The sequence below is a fragment of the Vidua macroura genome, chromosome 2, assembly GCF_024509145.1.
Source record: "Vidua macroura isolate BioBank_ID:100142 chromosome 2, ASM2450914v1, whole genome shotgun sequence".
Classification (NCBI taxonomy): Eukaryota; Metazoa; Chordata; class Aves; order Passeriformes; family Viduidae; genus Vidua; species Vidua macroura.
The window spans coordinates 102,345,538-102,363,554 of record NC_071572.1 but is presented as its reverse complement, the minus strand read 5'-3'; the positions used below and the strand labels follow the sequence as shown (position 1 = coordinate 102,363,554).

At 35.9% G+C, this 18,017-nt stretch overlaps 1 protein-coding gene across 2 annotated transcripts in view; it reads right to left on the bottom strand.

Moving 5' to 3' along the window:
• VWA8 (von Willebrand factor A domain containing 8) overlaps positions 1–18,017 on the bottom strand; it is a 179,730-nt gene that overhangs the window by 124,911 nt on the left and 36,802 nt on the right. For both annotated transcript variants that reach the window (XM_053970435.1, XM_053970436.1), the window contains exons 5-12: positions 16,450–16,617; positions 14,481–14,645; positions 14,035–14,084; positions 13,609–13,717; positions 10,637–10,741; positions 4,001–4,132; positions 2,552–2,686; positions 2,392–2,469 (exon numbers count right to left, since the gene is read on the bottom strand). In XM_053970435.1, the coding sequence (XP_053826410.1) occupies positions 2,392–2,469; positions 2,552–2,686; positions 4,001–4,132; positions 10,637–10,741; positions 13,609–13,717; positions 14,035–14,084; positions 14,481–14,645; positions 16,450–16,617 (942 nt within the window). The remainder of the gene's footprint in view (positions 1–2,391; positions 2,470–2,551; positions 2,687–4,000; positions 4,133–10,636; positions 10,742–13,608; positions 13,718–14,034; positions 14,085–14,480; positions 14,646–16,449; positions 16,618–18,017) is intronic.

Below are 18,017 nucleotides of genomic sequence, written 5' to 3'. Positions count from 1 at the left end.
GAATTTCCTTTCTCAGCAATCTACCTACATGGAACTGCATATAATGAGAAATCCATATAATGATGTCAGATATCACAAATGAGACAGGAACTGCTCTCTCAGCCAACTGTTAGTATAAGAGATGATCTATGTTCCAAAAGGTCTGCTTTAGGTAAATTTGATTCTCACTTCACAACACAAAAACTTTTAGAGTTGGTTTTTGAAATCAATATAGAGAAATACACCTTTTCACACTATTCATGTTCTTCAATCAACTTCAGTTGCAAAGAATGATGAAGCAAATACTAAAAGACTATATATATGTGCATATATATATATTAAAAAAAATTCCAAGAATTAATTTCTTCAGACAGCCTGAGCAGAAACAGTGCTATTGTTTCAGACCAAAGGTAAATGTCCCTCTACTCATCTTTGTGCCTGCAAAAATTATCAGAAAGTAAATAACAACCATAGAACAAAGAAGAGCCTCCTTAATTTTAGAAATGGATTCAGGATAGTATGATGTCTCTCTAAAAAAAACCCCAGAAGACATTTTATTGAATGAAAGTAGAAAAATATGGTAAATTTACAGCATTATCAAACTTTTATAGTCTTCACTGCTGAATTAGTGTATGAATTAAACATTTGTTCCATCGTTAAATTATCCTATCACTCTGCCAGGCAAAGCCCCTGATAGGTTATATATTTTTAGAAAAACAAATGCATTCTGAAATTCTATTTACAGCTCAGCTACATTCATGTATGTTTATACACTGCTTTTTGTAAAAACTTTTGGGTTTATGTAACACACTGTACATTAGGAAACATTTACATGTATAGATACATATGTGGATCTTACCTAGGCTTGGCTACACAGGAATTTACAGTGAATAAGCAGCTCTCAGTCATTTACTTGCTTTATTGATACTGTTGTGATATCACCAAAAGCCTTTCTATAAAACCCCTTTGCCCTCTGAGGTTGATTAAACCCTGGTGAAACCAAAGGAAACATTCACTTCACTGAGAAATACCTCAAATATTTTCCTAGATTTTATTTTTATAGGAATTACAGATCCCTTTCAAAGAAAGATGTTTACTAAATAAATAGGTCCATTGTCAGCTCTGCACATGTGGCTCCAAAAAGGAAGCCTTCTGCTCATATTCATTGAAGCCACACTAATTAAAGGTAGGAAGTTGAGAAACAGTGGCCATGTTTTTAAGCAAATAATTATCTAATTTTGCTGGTGAATACCAAATATTGTATTGTGTGCAACAATACAATGGTTAGGGTGTGCTTGCCCTTAAAGCAGGTTTGTCAAGTTGCAGAAGTTATTTTTCTGGGATGATTTTAAACTGTGTTTACAGTGACAAGTACAGAGAGAAGTACATAGAGTAGCTGGACACACAGTTCTAGCTCAGAAACTATACACCTATTTCAATAGGCCACTAGACAAAAGATAGTAGGCACTGCTGGGAATCCAGGTATATTATTATGAACATGACATAACACTGATGAGGATATGTAGCCTTGGAACCTAAATCTGCTCACACTTGGCCACGTTAAAGTGTAAGAAAAGGGCAGAAGACATCTGTCTGACTCCAGTTATGCAGAGTTTCTAAGTTTCTAAGTTTTCACCCTTATCTGCTGAAGCCACTTGGGGGGAGAAGGAAAAGCAGTGGGATCCTGTCTGAGGAGGTTCTCAACAGTGCAGGAGAATATAGAATGGACTGTCTTTATTCATCATCGTCATCATCATCATCATCATCATCATCATCATCATCATCATCAGTATTTCTCTTTTCTATTTTCCTCTCACTTTTCCAGCCCTTCAACCTCACCACCCATCTCTGTCAGTGCTTCTCCCCACATGCCAGTACACTTTCAAATCAAATGCCACTGCTATTTCTTCCTTTGGAGGTCTCATGCTGTCTGGGAAAAAATTAAAGCAGAAAAGAGATCGAAGAAAGAGACCAGAATATTGCATTAAACCTGATAGTAATGTTTTCCTGCAGCATTGCCAATTATCACTTAGAACTGTAAATCCTGTTGTATTTGGCGTATTTTGACTCATAAGGCCATAGGACATCCTTGACTTTATATTTTATTTAAGCACTTTCATTCCTCAGCGTTATGGAGACAACCTTACACATGTGACCTCTGTGTGAAAAGTAAGTAAATTAATTAATTCTATTTTCAAATCTTGTAATTTTTCAGCTTGTGCCATGAGGTTAGAGTGTACTACAATCTAAGACAGACAATTCTTTCCAAACAAGTACTGAGTGACCACTGGCTATGACATTGCTCTTAAGCTTGACAGAGCTTAGGGCTTGCAAAAACACCCAACAACTTTAGTGCTGTGAGAAAGTCTCTGTTTAAGACCATAGTTAAAGCATGATCATCAGCATGCTTACCTGGTATAGCATGATAGGTTCTATGCTGTATCCCAGTATATCAGCAAACTCCTTGGCAATAACTGTTTTGCCACAGCCCTAAAAAAGGTTAAAAAATATTAATTAGCTTACATTCTAAAGATCATGGGGAAAAAGGGAGAATAGAAAATTAAATTCTTACTTTTCCTCCAATTAAACACATATCTTTAACCATATGGGATTGCATCATTTCTGCCAACAGCTGATTATGGCTGGAAGTCCTTACAAAAGTATCTGATCGAGAATGATTTTTTAACATTCCAGTTCCAGCTGGAACCTAGAAGAAAAAAAAAGTAAATCAAAATGCTAAATAAGCAATACTGTGATAACTCTAACTTCGTGTGAACTAGGTTATGCTTGTCCAAAACTACTATAATATTTTGCTGATAATTGTCATCCATCAAACTAGAAACAGTCATGGTCACAGAATTAAACCCCCTAATTTCTAATAGACAAACTCTTTCACCTACTCTTCCTGAAAAAAATTAACAAAACGTGAATCAATACAATTACAGCATCGGGGTATGCAAAGAACTTCAGGCTGTTCATGAAAGAGACAAGTAAGAAGTCACCAATATTCACTGCTCATCAGAGGAAAATGGAAGAGATAGAGCAATTAGTATTGTGAAAATCTGAAGGAACTACTTTGACCCAAACTTTGGAGAGATTTGATTGTTCACCACGTTAAGGCTCAGGCTCTACATTTCCACTTCCTGCTCTAGTCTGGAAACTGTTTAATCTGCAAACTTCTTATACCCTCCTGTTCAGAGAGCATAAGAGAGGCATTCTGCAGAAGTACTTTCAGAACATATCACCTATATGTCAAACGAAACCAAAAATCTTTGCTTCAGAAAAGAACTGAATCAAGTTCCTACAGACTCAACTCTTCCTGAAAAATTCCCATTTGCTGTTATTCCACTCATTTTGTCATGGTACAAACTCTCTTAGGATATTCCTCACCAATGTTATTATAATCTCTCTGACTCCTACTAATTCACCTTCTTTATAGACTCTCTAGACTCTCCAAATTCAACATTAACTTCAAATTCTCAGATCAGCATCTGTTTCCTGAGTAAGAACTTATTTCACCACCTAGCAGGTCATAAACTTCATTGGACAAAACTCAAACTAATCATATTTGATGTGATTACTTTGTTCCATTTTCCCAACATCCTGTGTCGGAATATTACCAAGCACTCATTAGATTTTATTTGAAGTGTAAACAAAGACAGACTATTGTTTTTACAAAAAGAAAAAGGGAAAGCAGCATTAAAAGCATCATAAGTACTCTCTGCTATTCTAATCCAATAAAACAAAAAAAAAAGAAATTGAATGGCTTTTTCTTTCATCCAAACCGTAATGATTCACATGGAGGAAACTATGACTTTATCTAGAAATAAAATAATGTGTGTCCATAAACTAATATTCCACTATCTAAATGCATCTCCAATAAATACCATGTGTTATTCTACCAAAAAATGTTCAGTGCAAATGACTTTTACCACCAAGTGTGTCAAATTCTTGAAGAGACGAAAACAAGTTAGTGTTTTTTAAAAACATATTATAGTTCGATGAATATATAAATTCATACCTGGAATGTCACTTCTTTTCCACCAATTTGGATAGTTACATCAGCCTTAAAGGGTTTGTTTCCATGTGCATTTTCTACTCTAGTAATCTTCCTGGGAAGCAAGTGGTTTTCTGAATCTTGAAGCTCAAAGCGCTGTAAAATTCAGGGGTGAGGAAATAAATTGTTAAAAACAACTTTCTGGTCTTTTTGTTCCTTCTAAAATAACACCAGAAGCATATTCATAATTAATTGCTTGTAAAGTCCTAAATCCATTTACTTCAACTTTTACTGCAGATACCTGTGTGTACATTCTTGATGGCTGATATATTTTACATTGAAAACCAAAGCAGAGAGATTGTATACTTATTCAGACTGTAGTGACAGATGTAAAGTGAAAATGTCACATGGTGACTTGGCCAAGTCTTGGCCTTACAGTCTAAAATAAAACAAGAAATTAACCATAACCTTTAGCATGTGTAATAATAAATCACCTATCTCTGCAGCTCATTATAACCAACTGTAGAGTTAAACATCTGACTACCAATAAAAATAACCATCAAACATTGCATTTACTTAGTTTCATAGCTGCCTCATACGATGAAAATTGAGGACAACCTGTACAAATTAAGCCTCCAGCATGTTCTGGGTATATCAAGGACAAAACACGACCTATGCTTTCTTAATCTTCTTTTGAGCATTATACTCTTTATTTTTGCTGTACATAGAAAGCACAAAAATAATTTTAAAATGTTCAGTAAGTAAATGTTCACATTGGAGACTTTATGCACAAAAAAGCTAACAACTGGAACTACTGAATTCATAGAGCCATTTTATTCCACAGAATGAAAGTTGAGTAAACAAAAGAAAAAGGAGTACTGTCCAGCTCCTTCAAATTCTTAGAAAACAGAGGTTTTTAAACAGAATTCATTCATGTAAAAGCACTCTTAAAAGGCATATAGTATTATTACTACTAGGATTCATAGCATTGCCTATTAGTTAAAAAAGAACACTGAGATGTATTTTTACAAAAGCTTTTTCTCTTCATCACTTTGTAAATTTCCATTCTGGAGCAAAAGCTTACAAAAATACTATGTTGAAACACTTAAGGTAAATGTACTTTAGTTAAGGGCTGCACCAAATTACATTCTTATTGTAACAGCTGAGTCTACTTCAGATACCATTAAATTCTTAGACAAAAAGAGACAGGAATGCTTACTGAGTACCATCTCCAAGTATGATTCCAAGAAACATTCCAGCTACGATTCTGTGAAAGCAACTACCAAATGTTCTCACTCTTATCTTCATTAATAAATTGCAATATTCTTACTAATTTAATGGCATATTGGATAGAGTCAAGGGTGCTTATATACAAAATTGCCAACTGCTTGTACACTAAATCCCTTACCAACAAGAGAAGATAGCTGTGAGTGAACAAGATTACCTGCACCGGCAGACACTGGATGTTGAGTAACAACGGTTTAGAGACAGCAACAACAGAATTGTATGCAAAGATCTTAGGAGTTTAAAATTTCTAAGGTGTTTTTTTGATTGGTTGGGTTTTTTTCTGTTTTGGTGAGATTTTCTTTGTTGTTCTTTGTTGTTGAGGGTTCTGTAGCATTTTAGACATTAAGTCAGGACAGTGAAAGAAGAATGTCTATGTGCAAATTGCTACTGAATTTACACAATCTACACAATTTACACAATACATCTAAGTTAATTTGAATTTATCACATGTAATTACATAGATGTTGCTGAACTGAATACTCTGGTAATTAAACAACCTCATACCTCTAGTAAATACCACACTTACACCTGAACAGGAACACAAACAAAACTGCCTGTGGCTTTCAGATCAAGACAGGTCTCTTTGACTCAGTTCTTTATTTAGAATTATGATAGGTAGAAGTGGAATCAGAGTGGCATAAAACGGATGTACAACACATTAAACACTGCTGCTGAGCTAGAAACAACTTCCTCTATAAAATATTTGAGCTGATAGCTGCAAAGGAAAAAAAATATTTGTGGTTTGAGAGAACAACTACCGAGCACATTCAGTATCAGAAAGTTTAAGAGATACTTGGAAAGCCAGAAGCAGGCAGCCTCACTGACTTAGAGGAAAGCAAAAAGAATAGACCAAAACCAGGGAAGTGGTTTGGCAGCTCATAATCATCAGGCCACCTTCTGCATGCCTAAGAACATGTGAGAAAAGGCAAACTGTAAAAGTTAGGGAAAAAAGAAAGAGGAATTCTGACCACTTGGAAGCATCTAATGATTGGCAATATCTCAAAATGGAAAATGCAAAGAATACACCAGTACTCCAGCAGGTCAAAGAAACAGAGAGCTAAAATGAGCCAGAGCTGCAGATGACCATTCAGTTGAATCCACAAGGCAGCTAGGCTATTCAAAAGAGACATGCAAAGATGTCTGGAAGATTCTCTGTATGGAAAGGAAAGAGAATTTTCCAAAGAACCAGAGGACTGAACTGCTTCACAAGGAGCAAAATAGGAACTGCAAATGCAAGATGGGATGGATTGATATATGAAGTCTGACAGATTCCACTACAATGGTATGTATTGGCACTAAGAGCATCTATTAATGCAAAACCCCAAAGATTATAAAGTACTTTGGAAGGAGCAAGAGAGAAACAAATCCTTCCTTAGAACAAAATTTGCAACAGAAATATCTTAGAAGAGAAAAGAAGAATTCTTTTCTCTGAAGAATTCTTTCTTGTCTAGACATGAAATAGAATTCCAGTCTTACAAGCATTCCTATGTACTGTGAGACAGGGAAACAGTTTTCAATGAGGAGGTCAGGTAAGATTAAAGTGAGTGTGCACGTAATACAAAAATGAGTAAAGGCAACAAAAAAAACTTTTATTTGATATAAGATCAAACTGTAAACACAGAATTAATCAAAGCATGAAAAAAATGAAGAAAAATTCTAGGGCTTTAGAGTGAAACTAAAAAAGGATATAGGCTAAAAGTGACTTGCTCGTTTATTAAGATAAATCTGTTCTGTATGTATTTTTCTAAAATCTCATGGAAAGATTCTCACGACTAGAAGGTAAAAAAATCCAAACAGTGCGTGTTTCCAACACTGTGAAAAGGCGCACAAAAGGTAAGCGAGAATTAAAAGAGTAAACACAAAACATCTGATAAGTCTGGAGTAAAATACTAAAAGTTTATGGTACAATGAAGAAATAATAGAGAAAATGTGGAGCCTCTTATTTGCCACCATGCTCAGCCTAAATGAAGCCAAGCAGTTTTATAAAAGCCTCTTAGCTGCATACAGAAAACTCCAGTGCTGTGGGAAACATGCTCAAGCTTATTGCTTGACCATGTTTAACTGGAAGGTGTTTTCCTTGAAATCAGTGATTTCTCCATATCTCAGTCTTGCAGAGAAAAACCATATATACTTTTAAACATGATTTTTACAATTATATTTCAAATGTTCATCTGTCAGTCAAAATAATTTCTCATGCCATGATTTCATGAAAGTTCTGAATTAAGGATAGTCTTTAAGAATCAGAATACAAATTGATACAGTTGCCAAAGTGCAGACACTTCAAATAAGAGTAAACAAAGCCACATCATTGACAAGTTTATTTTGATACTTTTGTCCTGTCTGTTGCAAGCTAGTGAACTAATGAAAACTGCAAACTGTAGTACTTGTACAAATGCTTTTGTATGTTAAACACCTCTAAAGACCACTGCTGATGCTGGATTAGTACACAGTCCTTAACTGCATTTTTTTATGCTAACTAGTTTTGAAACAAGGAGTTACATTAGTATCAAATTACAAAGTTGTTTTATAGACATACTTTTTTCCTCAACATTTTTCCAGGTTGGGTCTCACCAGAGGGGAATGGAGCCTCTCTCAGTCTGCTGGCTAAGCTGCTTTTGATGCAGCCCAGGGTACAGCTGGATTTCTGGGCTTAAAGCTCACATTACTGGGTCATGTTAAGTTTCTCATCCACAAACACTCCCAAGAAACTACCTTCACTCCCATGGAAGATATAAGTCAATGTGTCACATTATTTCATTACTGAGAATAAGAATTACAAGTAATGCCTTGATTTTGGTGCTGCCTCAGTAAGCAAGGTGCATAAGGAAAGGATTTCTCCAAGTTGAAGATAACATTTGGGAAGACAGTGCTTTAAGAATGTGATCTCTTCAGGAAACATGCAGAGCATCTAACTGCCAAAACTACCTGTTTGGCATAACCACAGGCATTCTCACTTCTCAGCTCCAACAGCTGACTGGAAGGGAAAATATCCTGAAATTAGGGTATGTTATCAGCTATATTACTACATCCCCATATCTGCCTCTGAGTGAGACACCTAAACTTTACATTCCATTGTCGGAAATTTGGGGTTTTTTTCTTTAAATGTTAGCTGAGTTTAAGAAGTGATTGAATACACAAAATAATCCATCAATGCCAACACACTTACAGTATTTTTTGGGTTTTTTCAACTCTTGTTATTACCCAGTTAAGATTAGCATTTTCTTTTACACATAAAGAAGTATTCAGTAGCAATTATTACCTGGACACTCTCAGGAAACCCACAGATAAGAGGAGTCTTGCTTCTGCTAGACTCCTCTCCCTCACCATTCTTACAGAATGTAAAAAATAATCTCTCATTAAAATTTATACAGTTCTGGAGCTGCTATTATTATAACATCATTATAAACAGATGTTCCTCAATACAACCAGTTATTTTCTGTATTTCTTAAGGTCCGTTGCTTAACAAGATTTATGGTGTGCAAAGAGAATAAAATGCCAAATGATTTCATATGTACTTGTTGACATAGTAAGTGAAGGTAGTGATGAGGAAGACTGTCTTTAAAAAGAGGAAAATTAACACAGAAAAATCTGTGAATGAGGTACTTAAAAGTAGATTATTATTGAGAAAAACACATGGCACAGGATTGTGTCCATATGGTTCTTGAAAATCTCCAGTGAGGAAGACCCCACAACCTCTCAGGGCAATGTGTTCCAGTGCTGGGTTACCCGCACAGTAAAGAAGTTCTTCCTCATATTCAGATGGAAGTTCCTGTGCAGTAGTTAAAGGCAAGTGACAAATGACTTCAGGTCCTGGACTTCAAGCCATATTGGCTTATTCAGAGAAGTGGTAGGTAGGACCCCACCAGAGTCAGCTTTGACGGTTCAGAAAAGCTAGCAAGTCATTCAGGACAACCTCCTAATCAAATGCAAGGACTGTCCATCCCAAAACTGAGGAAGACAAGAAGGACAGCAGCCCAGTTACACAGAGAATACAGGACTGAACTCCAACGCAAAAAAGAGGGGAGAGAAGGGGGAAAGCAGGGATGGGCTGCAAACGTTTCCCTGACACATAAGCTTGGTTTTAGGGAAACCAAATATTTGCTTGCTACAAAGTTGGTTATTTCCAAATATGAACATAGAAATAATATTTAATTTTCAGGACTGAAAGAACTGGTTAAAATGCTTTAATGCTAATTTTCAGCAACATATGTAACTCCTACAACATATTAAAAGTTAAAGAAAGCTGACACAGTGCTTACGTTTTAAAAGATAAATAAAATAACCCATCATAATTATAGACTTTGTATGCTACTATTAAACATGGACAAACTGAAAAAACAGATCTGACCAACAAGAAACAACAAAAATAACACAGTCCAAATCCAGAGATTAATACAATCTATAATCATGCAATGGTGAATGTACTTTGTGCATGTGATAATTAGTCTTTCTAGAATCTTATCTTAAACGTCAAATGCCAGAGATATTTTTTTAAGCATTTGACTACCTTAACCATACAAGTAACTATTTTCAAATTAATTAACCACTTTTTATATAATGAGGACTTTTCCATAGTCTTTAACTGATGTCTAAATTTATCTAAGATTTCTGTTTTTATACAGAAATAATGAAGTACCCTGTCCTGGGGTGACTTCATGATGCTGAATTGTATCCCCATTCATCTGTTTAGCACAGAAGTAAGTTCTGTCCCTTTAAAACGAGATCTGAGGGATCAAAGGGAGGGGGAAGTGCAGTTTGTGTGTGCAGAAGCTTCATTTTCACTCGCCCACATTCCTCACTCTCTCAGTGTAAGTTGTCTGCAGCACGGACAGAGGGACAGGGGTCTCCTTTGCTCTTAGTTAGTTTTTAGCTACCTGAGGCAGAGAAGTTCCCTGGACTGTGTTTGGTTTTTTTTTTTTCTTGGAACTGTTCAGCCCCACTCTGGACTGAAATCCCAGAAAAACACTGTGAGCTCTCGCCTGTGGCCCACTGGAGCCCAGGACACAGCATTACCCAGTGCAGGAGGGACTGATAAGAGACTGAGTGAGCTGAGCTGCAGCCCATGACAAGGACTCTGAATTTGTCATCTCTTCAGAACAACGAGAGGTTCCATTGTTTAATGTTATTCTTTTTTCAATGTTTGTGAATACTTTGCTTGTTAAATAAGCATTTTTTCCACTTTTCTCAAAAGGAGGTTTACGTCTCAAACCAGTTGGGGGAGAGGCCACTTGAATTTATTTTCTAGAAAAGACCACTTCCGAAGTTTCCTCATAAAATTTGCCCCAAAGCAGGACATACCATTAATCAGGAGAACTACTGCCATAATCCATCACTCTCTAGAATTATAATATAAATATATTGTTCAATACTTACTTTTAACATGTCTTTGACTGCAGTCTTGCCTTCCTTTCCAAGGAAAAGATGATAGGGGTAAAGCCGGTCAATAACATGCTGGACTGACATCATAGGAAAGGAATCCTAATTAAAATTTTAAAAAATTGAAAAAAATTATTGGCTCATTCTGTCACTAGCCATTAACCCAAAATTATGCACAGCTCTGAACTTAAAATAAGACTGTAAGGGCAATATGCAAAGGACCACTACAAGCAGTATTTGACTAGATGTCAAAACAGCCACTTCTCAGGTGTAATTCATTATAAATTTAAGTGTCCAAAGTAGATTAGAAGAACTATATTCTAAAAATTATTTTCTTTATTGTGCATAAATGGAAGCTACAGTGACTGGCTCAAATACCCAAAGACAATATGGCCAAGAGAGACAAATCCCACCACACGTAAATGAGTTTTACAGCACTACCAGAAAAAAAAACTTACGACAAGAAATCAGTATTTCAATAATAATCTACACATTCACAGCAATTTATAGTATTTCATTTTGATTCTGATCAGTTCTACTTAACAAATTAGGTGATAGAAATTTCTGAACAGTTTAATTAAAACTGTGCTGTTTTGAAAAGAATAACTAAGTATGCTTGAACTTCCTACAGAAAAAAAAACCAACCTTTTTTTACTACCTCTGTGTTAGATTTAAGTACTAAGTTAGTACTTTTGCAAACTGCTGCCTGAATTAGAAACACATTTGACTATTTTGCTGCAGCAATAAAGAAAGAAAAATGCATTTATGACTACTGAAGACACTATGCATAAAGCCTTTCCTGGTAGAAAAAAGACATTTTAAACTCTCTCTCAATTGATTAAATATTGATCGTTTGCTTCGAAATTGACTTGCAAATTTTTAAGGATTATTTGTGTGTAACATAAGTGGGAAACAGTCATTTGACTGGCACTATCTTTTTAAGCCTTCACCAAAGCAAATAAAGCAATTCAAATAAAATGAACTGATTTTCAGTGATACACTTGGATTTACATAAGCACACAATAGAAAGAAGAGTTCCTTGGAAATGAAACCAGGAGACACATATTTTATGAAATGCGTAATTCAATTTATAAGCAGTAACACTATTTATAATGTTCCACATAAAAAAAAACCCCAGTAAAAATAAACCAGTTATTGCACTGTAGTAAATGTACAGCTTCAAGGATCAGGGAGTCCTTTATTGCATTTTAAAAGCCCTTCCTCTATATATAAAGACATACCATGTAATTTTTTTCACATTATCTCAAATTAGTAATAATTACAATGAAATGTATAAAATAAGCCTCTTCAGAACAAGACCCTATGAAAAATTTTCCCTTTTGTCAGGCAGAGTTCTCAAACTAAGAAATTATGTTTTGGGACTGTGTGACTCTATGACAGAAGAGAAGAAACTACTCATCACAATGCACTCTCTTCACACTTTTAAACAGTTAAAGTAACTAAACTAGAAGCAGTGTATGGCACTGACCCAACATACAAAGGAAAAATGATGTAGGTCAAAATCACTGAGCACAGCTTAGAAATCCAAGTGATTAAAACTAATTCTAAAATAAACAGTTTCCATTTACTTAAAAAAAGACACTCATACAATGGTAACAGTTCACATTCTCTAATGTAAAATAAAATGCTTCCTTCACTCCATAGTTTAGATAATAGCTTAAGGCTCATTTTCTTTCTGTTACTCTGAAAGCCATCTGGCATTCATTTAAAAATAATTTTTCACTTTGTGGCTCAAAGAATAAAAAGTTGCAATTTATTTCAAAATCCAACAACATTTTCTCCCAAAGCCCTTCAAATACTACTTCATTTCACTGCACTTGAATTTTCATCATTTCTTAATATCTAATGTAGGACCCCTAATTCAGAAAACAAATTCTGTAAGTATGCAGCACAACTGAGGGTCGATTGAGCACCACAGTAACACAAGTAATTGATATGCTTTAATGTTTATAATCAAATAAAATATGTAGGAAATGATCTGCTGCTGAGCAGTACCACAGATAAAACGATTGCACATGAGACAACAGAGAGCTATCAAGAGTTCCTTCTACAGACATCTGCACCTTGGAGAGTGGGTCTGAGAAACTCTCCTGGCATTTTACCCTCCTGGGTTGACCCTACCTTCCTGCATACAAAAGGGCACCAACCCTTCTCTCTTTATACAGATCTCACGTCCCTGACTTCCTTAAGGAAGCACCTTCCATGTTGTCTTTGACTTTTTACCATGTAATTATAAAGTCCAAGGGACAAAGGACTATCCAGGAAAGGAGAAAGAATGACACACCTTCAGTCCTGAGCTGCCTGACCTGTCACTGTGAACTCTACAGATGTACAATTCCTATTTCCCTCTGGACTTAGCTGTCAGGAAGCACTGCAACTTCGAGAGTACACAGCCTGCATCTTCACATAATCCTCCATTTCTGTTTATTCTAAATTCATCAGTCAGCCCAAAGACATAATGTAGGCTTCCTCTCATACAATTTAACTGTTTCCTATGCCCACATTTGTTTTGGGTCCTTTAAGGTGTCAGTGGAGAGCAACAGGTATCTTTGTAGTGCAATCAACATGATTTACATGTGTAACATTAAATACAAAGTACTTTTGGATTGTGGTTTTTATTTCTCTCCACTTGCTACCTCAGTGCCATCAGATAAACTGTAGATGCCCTGAAGTCTGGTACGGTGATTTACCAGAGGGGGGAAAATAATAAAATGAGCACTAAGATACATTCAATAACAACACAAATCTTATGTCATACCATACTTTGTTCTTCAGTATTATGTTATATGTTTGGTTAAAGTATTATCCAGATATCTGACTGAGACTTTTCTCCCTCAAACTATTCTTAGTGTTTTCATGTTAATCTTCTTCTAACAACATGAATAAACCAAATCTAATTCTGAGCCATTTTAAACCCAAACGGTTTCACAGCACATGTATGCACATACCAAAATCTGAACTGCAGCCGATAAGCTGTCTAAAGGAAAATCTGGAAGTCCCAATGTAGAAGATTCTTGAGAGCAGAGAGTTGTAGCAAAAGACAGGAGCTGAGAAATTCTGCATATGAAAAAGTAATTACAGAGTTTTATACATGCTATCTGTATTTAAAATACTAAAGCATAAAAAGTTAAATATAGTAAAAGATGCTGAAAGTACTTCTGAGGGCACACAAGTAAGGTGTGACCAAAGTTCTAAAGCACTAAGGATTCATTATATGAAGGCTGCATACAAAAAGCTGTGGGAGCATATGCCCACACACATTAAAAATTTCTTCATTTCTGATCTCTGCACAGTGATAGAGACACAAAAATACCATGGAATTTTGAAAGGACATAGGTTCTTCAATAAATTTTTTTCTAATTATGAAAAATTACCTCTCTGTAGAAACATTTGATCCAATTGAATATAACAGCTGAAGATGGTCCTGGAAATAGAACATAAAATCAGAGAGTAAATTAATTTTGGCATCATACTGTGGGTCACAGGTCATGATATGAAGCATTCTCTCTTTCCCTCTAATTTAGACATGAGGATTCTACTCACTCCTTGACACAGAATTAATTTTATTTAAGAATAAAAAAAGATCAAATTCTTTATTTTAGGGCTGTGCTATGGAAGTTACTTTTCTGCTGCAACATTCCACAGCAACTCTAAGACTGCATGTCAGGAATTTACTATGCAATATGAAAATATGAAAAATGCACCTTAAGATAAATTTGTTACCCAAGAATTCTTTTCAGAGGTGAGGTAAGTAAAACATAACATCAGAATATAATCTCTACTCAATACAAATGATCCAGTCTTCTGCTACCACACTCACCTTAAAGGGGAGATGATAAACATCTCTAGCTTGAAATCGAGATCGAAGGGGTGGATCCAAAGGGTTACCAGAGTATTTAGGTACTGGCAGGCCCAAGGCTATCACTCGGAAATCTTCACTAACCCGAACAATCTTCCATGCATCTAACTCTGATTTTGTATGCTCCTAAATAAATTAAAACAAAGCAATAGGAAAAAAAAAAAAAAAAAAAAACAAACAACCAAAACCACACTGTGTCATTAAAAACTTATGATGACTAAGCTCCAGCTCAACTAAAAGCCCCAGTCCTTCAGCCTAAATGTGGTATTTCTCAGATGTTCTTGTCTTTCATGCAGTGACTAGAAAGACTTGAACCAGTCAAATCTCTGGATGATAAAAACAAGTTTTTCCAAAATGAACGTAGAAAAAAATTGATCAATTAGGTATAGCTTTCAGACCTGTAGCATAATGAACAAAAACCCTAGAGATGACGGTGCCTGTTGTGATGTTACCTTACATTACATCTTGTGAAAATGTACAAATACAACACTCTTTCTACAAAGAACAGAAAACAAACTGACCACAAAATATATTTTATTGTAGAACATTAGAAATGTGTTACAATGAACAAGGCTTTTTCTTCTTTTTTTCCCTCTCTTATAAGTGTAAAGGCAAATAAAATCTCCATTTTAGAAGCTTCATTCACAAATTATACTTTATTATTTGAAATAATACAGAACTAGTCTCATTCATGAGGACAGTAAATATCGTATTATGTCACTCAAAGGATTATTTGCATACAAAAATGCTCTCTTTCTATCCACATTACAGTTAAGTCCTCCCTAAAACTATACATGAATACATTTCCTTCAGACCTAAATGCTCAGAAATTATTCACACAGGAGGAGCAAAATTGAACATCAGTTTGTATAATAAAATAGACCCCAAACAACAATATTAGATTTACTATTGTAGCAAGCGATTTATTTAATTCATATACTATTATCAGTGTGCCTGAGTTAATTGCTTTGAAACATTTAATCATCAGAAAAGTGTTTAAAAGGAAGAAAGATGTTTCACAACCAAATCTTAGTTTGAATTCTCATCTTCATTCTTTAAATACAATTACATTTTAAAAGCTTGTTTTTGAAATATAATAATAATAATAATGCCTCCAGTAATTGCATCTACTAATTAAATATTACAAAAAAATTTTTATGGTACTTCAGCACAGCTGGCAACCTCATACAATTGACATCAGTGTCTGAAGGCTTATTGCAAATTTCCTTGCTGTGCCACATGGGCTTGAATCACACACCTAACCACAGGTGCGACAGAAGAGAAACATGAAGAAACAGGTGAGGAAGCAGGTGTCAGACTGACAGGTATGTGACTGGAAACTACAGTATACATGGAACTAAGATGCAAAGTTCTACCGAAACTGTCAAAAAGAAAAGCCTGAAGAGTATCCACCCAAGCAGTGAGGCTCAAAGATATGAAAATGGTTTAAAGCAGTAATGACAGCAGACACTGAAATCCCATTTCCCATCAAAGGAAAAGCCTCTAACCATTTTCTATAGTTTAGACTGCTGTTTACATATACTTTTGTAAATTAAAGGCAAAACAGCACCAATATAGTGACTGAATATAGAGATACTTATATTTTGATATCCTAATATTTTAAAAGCTTAGCAACAAGGCTACTGCCATGCTGAAGCATTATCTGAACTTCGTGGCAACTTAAATATCTTTTTACAAGGACATTTCAGTTATTCTCACATTGTGGCTTTCACATTTTAGAAACATATAGGCTTCATACAAGGTTAATATGGACTACTCTTTTTCATATGTAGATAACACAGAAAAAAAAGCTGAAACCTTGGTGAAATTTCCCCCATTTGAATCCTAAAGTACTCTCTCCTTCACAATAATATTCCAGCACTACCAAGAAGAGGAGGCAAAAAAAAAAATTCAAATAGCATTTCCATACCTGCAAAAGTTTGTCATAACGATCTGCAGACATGAGAAAACGACCATCTTCAAGCTGCATTTCCCTATTCTCCAGCAAATTGTTTAACACTGGCAGGACATTCCGCTCAGCCTTCTCCAAGCCTTCCAGAACAAGGATTCTGCCTTCAGTAGCTGCACGAACTGCACACTTTTAAAAAAAAAAAATAAAGCCCCCCAACATTTAATAGAAATATTAATAAACTTTGCATAATTAATTCAAACAATTTTTTTCTTGAAAAAGAACCTACAGGTTCTTCCAAGAACTTTCCTCAAAGAACATTTATTTCTATAAGAATCAACATGACTCAATGCAGCCATTAACTTGATAATCCTTTGAAAACTTAGGGTTAGAAAATGGCTTCTTTTCTACTTAATTGGTTGTTTATATATGGCTGCTTCTTAATGTGGAACCAAAATGTAAAACTAACCTCTGGTGCTGATGATTTTGTGCAACTTTGTTACAATGACATTAATTCAAGTACATTAAGTACACTTGATATCCAATATTTATAATTACTCCCCAGTAAAAACTCTGAAATACAATGCATTCTTGTCTTCCTCTGATTTGCAGAAATTTAAGCTGATAATAATGTAGCAGGTTTGGGCACAGGCAACATTTAGAGGCACCAGTCTTTTTTTGCATTCCTATCACATTTAAACACAATTTCAGACACAAGCACAGTTGCAAAGGGAGAACAAATGAAATCTTTTCCCAGCATGTCTCCTATAAACTCCTACAGAAGAACCTGTCATATAATGCTAGATGAAAATCACTGATGAATACAATAGATGCCAAAAAATAGGTCAGACAGAAAGAAGGAAGATATGAAAAAGAATAATGAAGAAGCACCAGAATACAAAAATAACCCACCAAAAAATTACATTTGAAAGCAGACTTATAAAAGACAAATGCATATGGATAAAGTAGGAACAAAGATGAGTTCAGCACAACAAATTAATTGCTGCATGGGTTTAAAGCACACAGCTGACTCACACACCCATTTGAGGAGACACAGAAGACACCTGCCCTGGTTTCGGAGAGGGGTCAGAGCTCAGAGCCACATGAACATGGCCAGGTTGCGGCTTCAGGGGAAGCAAAGGGTGAGCACAAACCACGGGTGGGACACTGTCTCCACTCTCTCAGGACCAGCCATGGCAACCCTGCCCTCCCCTTCCCATGGCTCAGGAGAGTGTGGCTCTGGGTGATGAAAGCAGCTGAGCCCAGTGGAGCCTGGCAAAGCGGTCTGGAAGTGGAGCTGACACAGAGACAAATCTCAGCAGAGCCAGCGCGGCATGGTGCCAGTGCGGGAAGTGGCAGCAAAACCAGGATGAGAGGAGCTCAGCCCAAACCAAGCCTCAGAGGTAGGGACTGGTCAAAAGTGGCAGTGCCACATGGAACAGAGCTGTCCAGAAACAAGTGGCATGGTGCAAGGTGACCGATTTTCAGGGGGTTGTCCATCACTGCTTTTCATTGTCTCGGAGCTAGGGAGGAGAAGCACTGACTGTGCTTCATCTTGTCTGACATCTTGTCTTTGTCTGGGGAAGCCA